The sequence below is a fragment of the Mus caroli genome, chromosome 9 (assembly GCF_900094665.2).
Source record: "Mus caroli chromosome 9, CAROLI_EIJ_v1.1, whole genome shotgun sequence".
NCBI lineage: Eukaryota > Metazoa > Chordata > Mammalia > Rodentia > Muridae > Mus > Mus caroli.
In genome coordinates, this window is record NC_034578.1 from 35478281 (window position 1) to 35489396 (window position 11116).

The following is an 11116-nucleotide window of genomic DNA, read 5'->3' on the forward strand; positions in this document are numbered from 1 at the left end:
AAAAATCAAAAAAAAAGAAAAAAAAAGAAAACTGGAGCAAACATGTTCATTGTAAAATTTTGTATTTTTTTTAAATAATTCAATACCTTGACTAGTGATAAGAGAGCAGAAAAAAGTTATTAGCTGGAGGTTTTTTTGTCTGCCCTCATTTTGTCCTTGATAATTGATCATGACTTCATGAACGGCAGTTCTTACTAGTCAGAAAGTTATTTTCCTAATTTATCTTTTGCAATGTGAATAAATGATACAAGAAAGATGCAATAAAAATGTAACTTCTGGCTCACACTCCGCCGGCTTACACTGCACTTCTTGCCTCTGCTCCGTTGCAGCAGCGTCCTTCTCCAATTGCAATGGAAGAAGAAATCGCTGCACTCATCATTGACAATGGCTCAGGCATGTGCAAAGCCCGCTTTGCTGGTGAGGACGCCCCCAGGGCCGTGTTCCTTTCCATTGTAGGGCGCCCGCGACACCAGGGTGTCATGGTGGGCATGGGCCAGAAAGACTCGTATGTAGGTGACGAGGCCTAGAGCAAGAGGGGTAACCTGACCCTGAAGTACCCTATCGAGCAAGGCATTGTCACCAACTGGGACGACATGGAGAAGATCTGGCACCATACCTTCTACAATGAGCTGCGTGTGGCCCCTGAGGAGCACCCGGTGCTTCTGACTGAGGCCGCCCTGAACCCCAAAGCTAACAGAGAGAAGATGACGCAGATAATGTTTGAAACCTTCAATACCCCGGCCATGTATGTGGCCATTCAGGCGGTGCTGTCCTTGTATGCATCTGGGCACACCACTGGCATTGTCATGGACTCTGGTGACGGGGTCACACACACACACAGTGCCCATCTATGAGGGCTATGCCCTTCCCCACACCATCTTGCGTCTGGACCTGGCTGGCTGGGACCTGACAGACTACCTCATGAAGATCCTGACTGAAAGGGGCTACAGCTTTACCACCACTGCTGAGAGGGAAATTGTTCCTGACATAAAGGAGAAGCTGTGCTATTTTGCCCTGTATTTTGAGCAAGAAATGGCTACTGCTGCATCATCTTCCTCCTTGGAGAAGAGTTATGAGCTGCCCAATGGGCAGGTGATCACCATCGGCAATGAGCGGTTCCGGTGTCCTGAGGCACTCTTCCAGCCTTCCTTCCTGGGCATGGAGTCCTGTGGTATCCACGAGACCACCTTCAACTCCATCATGACTTGTGATGTGGATATCCGCAAAGACCTGTATGCCAATACAGTGCTGTCTGGTGGTACCACCATATACCCAGGCATTGCTGACAGGATGCAGAAGGAGATCACAGCCCTAGCACCCAGCACAATGAAGATTAAGATCATTGCTCCCCCTGAGCGCAAGTACTCAGTCTGGATCGGTGGCTCCATTCTGGCCTCACTGTCCACCTTCCAGCAGATGTGGATCAGCAAGCAGGAGTATGATGAGTCGGGCCCCTCCATCGTCCACCACAAATGCTTCTAGATGGACTGAGCAGGTGTCAGGCATCTTCTGCATGAGCTGATATTGAAGTATTGATTTGCCCTGGCAAATGTACACACATCATGCTAGCCTCACGAAACTGGAATAAGCCCCCCTTTCCTTTTTATTTTTTATTCACTTTACATCCCAGACACAGTCCCCCCTTTCAGAGTTCCTCCTTTACAAGTCCCTCCAACCATTGCCTTTTCTCTTTGTCCTCAGAAAATGGTAGCCCCGCTTGGGTACCACCTCACACTGGGACATCTTGTCCCAGAAGAATTAAGCATAGCCTCTCCCACAGAGGCTCAGTTAGGCAGTCCGGGTAGGGCAAAAATGCTTCAATGGCAGGGAAAAGATACCCAGAGAGTGAGAAAGCCACAGCTTCACTAGCTAAGGGACCTACATGAAGGCCAAGCCATACATTTGCTACAAATGTGCTGGGTGCCTATGTCCAGCTTCTGCATACTCCATGGTTGGTGGTCCAGGCTCTGCGAATGCCCAAGGGCCCAGGTTATTTGACTCTGTGGGTCTTTTTATGGTGTCCCTGATTCCTCTAACTTGCTCACTGCTATCTTCCTATCTTTCATAAGATTCATTGGTCTCCTTCTGATATTTGACTGTGGATCTCTGCATTTGTTTCCAATCACTAATGCATAAAACCTCTGTGGGAACACTTATGCTAAGTTCTTGTCTGCAAGCATAGTACAGTGTCACTGGGAATCTATCTTCTTCTATTCCTATTATTCCTAGGTTAGGGACTTTCATGGTACCCCAGTCTTCCTGTATGTTTTGTGTCCTCAAATTTTTAGATTCAACATTTTCTTTGACTGGTGTATCATTTTTTTCTATTGTCTCTTCTATGCCTGAGATTCTCTCTTCCATTCCTTCTATTCTGACAATGCATAAATCTGTTGTTCCTGTTTTCTTTCCTATGTTTCCATCTCCAGGATTTCCTCAGTTTGTGTTTTCTTTATTGTTTTTGTGTCTTGAAAAGTTTTATTTCCTTCACCTGTTTAATTGTATTTCCCTGAATTTCTTTATTTGTTTCCTCCTTAAATGCCTCTAACTGTTTGATTGCACTTTCCTGTATTTCCTCTTTAAAGACCTCTATCTTCTCTATATTTTCAATTTAACGTCATTTTCTCCTGCTTCAGTCATGCTAGGATAGTCAGGACTTGTTATAGTAGAATAGCTGTGCTCTGAAGATGTCTCATTTCCTTGTCTTTGTTTGTTTGTTTGTTTGTTTGTTTGTTTGTTTGTGTTCTTATGCTGGCTTTTAGCCTTCTGGTTGTTTCTGCATATTCCTGTTGTAGCAGTTATTGGGAGAGCCTGTAACCTTGATGATCCTTGGGTGGCATGATTCTGTTGGGTATCCTTGGACAGGACAAGTGAACTCATGGTGTGGTACATATCTCCCAACAGCTAAATGTGCACCTAGGTGCACGGTGGCAAGGACATTATGTGGTGGAGTTGTAGGAAGAGAGTCAGTGAGGTGACTGTTCAATGGAGTTCTGGGAAACACCATGATTCTCAGGGTACCTGAGAGGACTTGGCATGGTGGGAAAGGGAAATGCTACTATAGAGTTATATATGCTCTTAAATCTCAGAGTTACACATTGCTTATTCAAATGATTACATTACACAAGAAAGAAAGTACTTTTTTGAAATCTTTGCTAATTAAACAAGAAGGCCATCTACTAAACATGGAAAAAGCTACAGTATATTGAATGAAAATATTTATTCCCAATTTGATGTAATGAGTGAAATCTGCATAAGCAGAGTTGTGTGTATATGTGTAAATATACCAAAACACAGATTTTGAAGAATTTTCAGGAGATAAGTCACTATCTCTTCATGAACTCTGGTTTTATTGTAAGTATGTATCTAAGAATCCAATTCCATTAGGTACATTTCTTCCAAATAAAAATGTAACAAAAATAGTCAAACATCTAGTTATTAATGGCTGCTTGTAGATTATATCCTACCCCTAATTGTAAAGTTATATGCTATAATCTATTGCCAAGGAAATCTAATTTTTTGTTTTGAGAAAACTTATCTTTTGTAGTAACTTTTTAAGGGAAACTCTGACATCTTTATTTCTCAGGCTGTAGATCAGAGGATTCAACATAGGTACGACAATGGTATAAAACACAGATGACACTTTCCCTTGGTCCATGGAGCTGACTGAAGATGGCTGTAGATACATGAATGCTGTAGAACCAAAAAATATTGCAACAGCCATGATGTGGGAGCTGCAGGTGCGAAAGGCCTTGACTCTGCCTCCAGTGGATTGAATGTGGAGAACACTGACAATGATGAAGATGTAAGAGCTAAGGATGGTCATAGCTGGTACAATAATATTAAATGCACTGAAGGAGAGTGCTAGTACTTCATTAATATAAGTACTAGAGCACGAGAGCTCCAGTAATGGGAAAAGATCACAGAAGTAGTGGTTTATTATATCAGATTTACAAAGAAGCACTCTTAGTAGGAAGACTGTGTGAGCTGTGGCACTGATTAAGCCAATGCCATACACCACAGCTACCATCAATGAACAGACTTGATAGGACATGGTTACATTGTAAAGCAAAGGATTGGATATAGCCACATAGCGGTCATATGCCATTGCAGCCAACATGTGACATTCTGAAACTGCAAAAGCACAGAAGAAGTAGAACTGAGCTATGCATTGTGGGTACGAGATGATATTCATCTCTGTCACAAAGTTCAACAGCATTTTGGGAATAATGACAGTGGACTGACAGCAGTCAATAAAAGACAGACTGCTGAGTAAATAATACATAGGTGTATGCAGCAGAGAACTGATCAGAATCAATACAATCATGCCAAGGTTTCCAACAACTGTAACCAAATATACAGCTAGGAAGATAAAAAATAGAGGCAATTGGAGCTCTGGTTTCTCTGTTAACCCAGTGAGGATGAACTCAGCCACTGAGGTATCATTGATTTCTTCCATCGTCTTCTGGAAACTATGTAAAAATTTTTATACAGAATGAAATTTTGAAGTATTCATTCTACCATTCAATGAATTATAAGTCTGAATTCAAATCTCAAATCATCTGTCTTTCTATTTTTTATATGAGCAATAAGAAAAATATTTTTGTCCTGGAGAAAAGAGACATGCAAAAAAAAATCATGCACATATTCACATACTTGTGACTCTTATTATAAGAACTAATTTTATTGGTACCCATATACTACCATGGATGAATCATTCTAGCACCTTTAATTGAGTGTTTTAAGAATTTCTTTTGGTAGGTTTTTATATCAGGATAAAATAAAAGCATTATACACAAGAGGTCCGTAGCAATAATTACAATTGATAGTGAAAGAATTGAAGACTTTACACTAAAATAATGAACAAGAGAACCTCTTCATTTTAATTCTAGATATTTTTCTATGGAAATCAAACACAAAATTTGAACCTAAAATCCAGTAGTCTAGAAATCAAGCACATTTAATATCTACTAGTACATAAATATAGGTAAATATATTTAGAACAATAAATGGCTAAAAAAATTATGTGCAATTACAATTCACAGTATATCTAAGCAATGTAAGAAAACAGAAATCACAGAACAGTTGAACAATTTTTTTTAAAAAAGTAACAAATAAACCCAAGTGAGAAATCCTGAAGTTATTTTTTGATGCTAGTCTTAATTTGACTCAGCAGTTGCAGAGTCCCATGCCTCACAAAGGAAAGAACCAATTCTAAACCAGAAGGAAAAGCTTCTCAGTAACTATATATTGATAATGTTAACTCATGCTCATTCGAAGCAGTGCTTATACAGCAATAGCAAAATGCTTATTTTCCTGAATGCTTATATACAAAGATCTCAATTTTAGCTTAATGCTTCTTTTAAGTCTATTTCTACTATAAAAGCTGTGAACCATACATCATGACTTTGTGTTATTTGTCTTAGGCTCAATTTTTCAAATGCATCTTAAATATAACCATCATTAGCAAAAATACAAAATGGTTAATGATGAAGAATTGTTTCATTTTTCCTATCAGCAAATTGAGATGCAAAGAACAACACATATTTAAAATAAATTATTTTCCTTGTACGGACTTTGTAAATATTCACTGTACCATGACCATTATTAATATAACTGATATATTTAACATTTCTCTAAGTTTCCTTGTAACAATTAGTGTATTTTGCTTGTCTGATTTTTTTAGTAAGAATATGCTAGAATTCATATTTAGTAAGTTCAAAACCAACATAGTTTTGAATTATACAATGTATTATTTTGAACATTTAGCATGATACAACACAGAAAATCTTCCGGAAGATGTTCATATGAAAAACTGATTCACTTGAACTACTGGAGACTCTGAAATACTAAAACATGCATATTATGTATCTTATCCTCCCCATGTCTCATCCTTGTATTTTTCTGGCTCACTGGTCTTTATTGTTACAGATAATTCATATTAGTGTATCTATGCAGCCTTTTTAATTTTATGGTTAGCTTATTTATTTAAGTGTCTTCCAAGCTATTCTGTATTTTTTCAGTAAGTTCAATTTCATCTTTAAGGAATACAAAAAGTGAAGATTTAGAATTATATAATATACCATCAAGTTTTTGTACACACTATTTACTAATAGAACATATGAGTGAGAGAGCAAAAGAAACCAATTTTAATACATCATTTTATAAGATATAATTAGGGGTTGAAACTAAAAAAATGAGAACAGTATTTCATAGTTATATGAATTCAAGTAATATCCAGTTTTAATGTGTACATTGTAACATTTGTATCTTAGTTTTGAAGATTTAATTCTGTTTTGAAAACAACATTATATCAATAGATAAAACCAACTAAACAGTTTTTTTGACTTTTTTTAGACAAAGTACTGTATACTTACATGCTGATAGGGATTCAAGTAGATATTGTTAGGATGTTAAAGTGAACAAATATTAAAAACAAATTTCAAAATGCCAAGGATATAGTTTCTTGTGACCTTAAAAAATAGAGAAATAAAAATACAGATTATCTGCTCTTTAGAATTGTGCAGTCTAGAAGACTATATGGAGTCACACAAGGCACAGTAATAAATATGTTATTTATAAAGGTCCTAAGGAGTACAGACAGTATAATGCTTTTTCTTACTTTACTTTGTGATGTTATCAACAAAGGTATTTGAGAATCATAATAAATATCACTTCTGTTTCATTTGGTCTAAGTATCTTATGGCATTACCATTACGGAAAAATTCACTGAATATGCCACAGTTATAAGTTGTCAGCTTCCTTTAAGCATTACTCTTATTTCCTATCTCTTAACATAATTTTTGTTGTTGTTAAAGGTAATGTTTGTATTTTACTCAATAATTGTTTACCATTTTTAGGTAAAAAATTAAAATCAACACAATAAAGCAATCTTACTCTAGTAAATAAGCACCATCTTAAAACTAAAGAAATAACAAAGATATTTTTATTTTTATATTATTTAAAATACTTTTAAATTTAAATATATGTTTATATTCTCTACTCTCCCAAGTCTTTTTGAATCCTTTCCTGTTCACTACCCACCAAGTTTACATTTTTCTCAATGAACAAACGAAACCACAATACAATTACAAACCTCCCCAAACCCAGAAAACAAAATAAAACCACCCCCCCAAATAAAACTACCAAATTTTAAACAAATAAACACACGTACAAACACACCACATAAACACAGACACACACACACACACCAAAAAAATGAAGCCCAGTATGTTTGTCAACCAACCCTAAACCTGAGTACATGAGCCCTCTCATAAAGTGGCTGATATATCCAGTGTTGCTGAGTGACAAAACTGATTTTTCTTTTTTTCCTGCAAGAATAAATGAGAGTTCAGTTTTTGTAGTTTACTCTGCCTAGTTATTAACCAATCATTAAAAACTATCGAAACATGAAATATAGTAAGACTAAACAAAAATTAAAATATCAAAGTTGGACGAGGCAAACCAACTGAAGGAAACGAGCCCTTTCTTTAAAAAGTAGCAAGAATCAGAGGCTCACTCATTCCTACACTTAGGAATCCCATAAAAACACAGAACTGGAAGCCATAATACACACGTGCACATGCATGCACGCATACGCACACACACACACACACACATATATACATCCAGAAGACCAGGTACATTTTATGTTTCTTTTATGCTTCTTATTTTACATTTAACAAATGCTTAACTACACATATATTGTTAGAACCTATGAATTACATTTTCTTTCACATTAAATTACATTTGTAGCAGTTAACACCATGCCTTGAATATATGAATTAAAAATTACTGAACAACTTAAAGTAATGAGCAGCTTCAAAATGTCTTTAAAATAATCACACTGCCTGAGTTTAAATTTGTGTACACACAAGAGTTTATTGTGATTTTATATTTTAACGATTAGGATACTGCTTATGGCTACTGTGGAAATCAAAATGTCTGTATATATCTCAACTGATTTCAGTTGACATGAAACAAGGTAATGGGGAATCTCACAAGACCATGCTCATCAATAAAAAGCTACAATTTTATGTTCTATTGCTGTGACAAAACATCATGTCCGTGTCAACTTACAAAACAAGGCTTTATTTTTTTGGTTTGATTAGAGTTCCAGAGGTTCAGTCCCTATTCGTGATAGTAGGGAGGCATGCAGTGAGCATGTTACTGGGGCAGTAGATAAAAGCTACATCCTGATCTGCACACAGGAGGCAATGATGGAAAGACTAGACCTGTCACGAGCTTCTGAAAACTTAAAGCCTATCCCCAGTAACAAATTTCAACAAGGTCACACTTCTTTTAAAGTCACAAGTAAAAATGCTTCCTAAACTGTGGGCCAGCTCACACCACTTGCAAGGCTATGTTTCTTCCAAAACTTTAACATCTCTGAATCCTTCTTAAATTGTCCATCGATTGGATCTGTATATTCAATATATATGGAACTCTGTGGGCCACTATCATTTAAATTGTGACAGCTATCCAACTAAAATTGATTAGTCCTAAAGACATACAAATATGAGCAACACTTACTGAACACATCATGTTGTGTGTATTTATATATAATATATATAATATATAGTATAGATATTATATATAGTATATATTGTATATACATATATAATACATGCATATATATCTAACAATAATTTTAAATATTAGTGATTTGAGAGTAGTTGTGAGTCAGTAGAAGTTGTAGCTAACAGAGGGAATGTTTAAGTGATATACATACATAGCATTCACGTACGCAAACTCCTAAACAATTTTAAGTTATAACAATCACTAATAAAAAAATAATATAAATACTACTTTGAAAAGGAAGTAAGGAACTTGAAATGAAAGTGAGTTCTGCGAGATAAAACATCACACATGTCTATTAACAATGGAATGTAGAACAGACTAGGGGAATCTAACATTTTATGCAGTAAGGACTTTTATCTGAACATACCTTTCCTTCTTCATAGACAACTCAATGTCGGGAGCTTATCTATTCATTTTCACTAGAAAACTGCCTGGAGCATATGAGGGGCAGATTCTGCTGAAATATTTAAGGAACTATTGCTTAAAACCCAGTTCTTACAGTACTTTGTTGTTCTACAATGGTCGGTAGATATAAGCATTTTATAATCTGGGCACCAATAACAAGAGATTGGCTATTAAAAGAATAGTGTTAGTTATCACCCTCTAGAATCTCATTACTCAAGTGTCATCTCTGGAGAAATCAACAACAAGAATTATTGTACATTCCCCAGTGGTTTTCAAATGTGTAATGTAGTCCATGGGAGGATTCCTAGTTCTTTTTAAAGAATAGACATAATAAGACCATGTTATAAGTACTAAAGTATATCTGGAAAACCTAAGATATACACTGAGGCAATTTTCTATAAAAAAATGTTTTTTCAAAAGAATTAAAGAGCAGTGTATACAACTAAGTATGTGAACTTTGTAATTCTCATTGGCCTCTATTAAATTTGCTTAAGTTGTATGAGGAATTTGAAAAATCCTTTTACTTAGGAAATTTCACATCAGAATTGAATAAAAGCAGTTTTCTCCCCACCCAAATTATAATAATTTTGACATTTTAAATGATTCACAAAAAAATGCCCAAGAAAACCAGTAAGAGGACATTAGGATGAGAAATGGGAACTGCGGTAACAGTTAAGGCAGATGAAACAAAGAGCTACTGAACCTTTCTAAAAAATCTGATTACATCCCAAGAGGAGAAAGATGTTTTCACCCTTTCCTTTTTTCAAGATCAACAATAAGTTTATTGGAAAAGGAGAGTAAATGATACTCAGTAGGCTCTCTGATTGATAAAAAAAAATGTGAAAGCTATCAGAAATGAAAGAGAAGTAAATATATATGAATATATAAAATATATAGATATATAATATACATAATTCTTTGCTCCTATATATATTCACACATGGAAATATAATACATACATACACACACACATATATTCCTGTGTCAAATAGGGGGCATACATAAAGTATATTTCCAAGTGTAAATCTAAAAATATTCATCTAACTTTATGTTGTCTTTTAAATGATTATATACTGGCATACTGGCAATAATTTTATTAATGGTAAGACTTGATGTTGCTTATAGCCCTTCTGCATTCTCCAAACAACAAAAAAATTCCTCTTTGTTCAGAAGAAATTTCTTTTGCCAGGAATGTACTCATAACAATATTTCCTAGCTATTGATCATAGGATGCAGCACAGTCATAAAGATGTTATAAAACAAAGATGATACTTTTCCTTGGTCTAAAGAAATGACTCATAATGGCTGAAGAACATGAACGTTGGCAACCAAAAAGAAAGAAAGACAGACAGACAGACACAAAAAAAGAAAGAAAAGAAAGAAAGAAAGAAAGAAAGAAAGAAAGAAAGAAAGAGAAAGAAAGAGAGAAAGAAAAAGAAAGAAAGAGAGAAAGGAAGGAAGGAAGAAAGAGATAAACAAAGAAACAAAGAAAGATAGATAAAAGAAAGACAGCAGCAAACAAAATATTGGAGCTGGAAGTGCTAAAGGCTTTGTATCTGTACTCAGATAGAGTATGGAGAATGGCAATGTAATGAATGATAAGGAAGGACCATCCAGAGACTGCCCCACCGAGGGATCCATTCCATAAACAGCCACCAAACCCAGACACTATTGCATATGCCAGCAGATTTTGCTAACAGGACCCTGATATAGCTGTCTCCTGTGAGGCTATGCCTGGCAAATACAGAAGAGGATGCTCACAGTCGTCCATTGGATGAACCACAGGACCCCCAATGAAGGAGCTAGACAAAGTACCCAAAGAGCTAAAGGGGTCTCCAACCATATAGGTGGAACAACAATGTGAACTAACCAGTACCCCCAGAGCTTGTGTCTCTAGCTGCATATGTAGCAGAGGATGGCCTAATTGGCCATCTTTAGGAGGAGAGGCCTTTGGTCTTGTGAAGATTATATGCCCCAGTACAGGGGAATGCCAGGACAAGGAAGCAGGAGTGGGTGGGTTGGGGAGCAGGGCAGGAGAAGGGTATAGGTGACTTTTTGGATAGCACTTGAAATGTAAATGAAGAAAATATCTGAAAAGAAAAGAAAAGAAAAGAAAAGAAAAGGGAAGGGAAGG

At 36.2% G+C, this 11116-nt stretch overlaps 2 protein-coding genes and 1 pseudogene across 4 annotated transcripts in view; 1 reads left to right on the forward strand and 2 right to left on the reverse strand.

Annotated features, from left to right (window-relative positions):
- Positions 1-11116, reverse strand: part of LOC110301213 (olfactory receptor 146-like) — a 74258-nt gene that overhangs the window by 21972 nt on the left and 41170 nt on the right. The window lies entirely within an intron of this gene.
- LOC110301212 lies at positions 351-1494 on the forward strand (annotated as a pseudogene). The gene has a single exon (XR_002378696.2). The product of XR_002378696.2 is annotated as an actin, cytoplasmic 2-like (transcript).
- On the reverse strand, positions 3418-4521 carry LOC110301214 (olfactory receptor 150-like). The gene has a single exon (XM_021171551.1). The coding sequence runs from the start codon at positions 4454-4456 to the stop codon at positions 3509-3511; it is 948 nt and encodes a 315-aa protein (XP_021027210.1). The 5' UTR covers positions 4457-4521; the 3' UTR covers positions 3418-3508.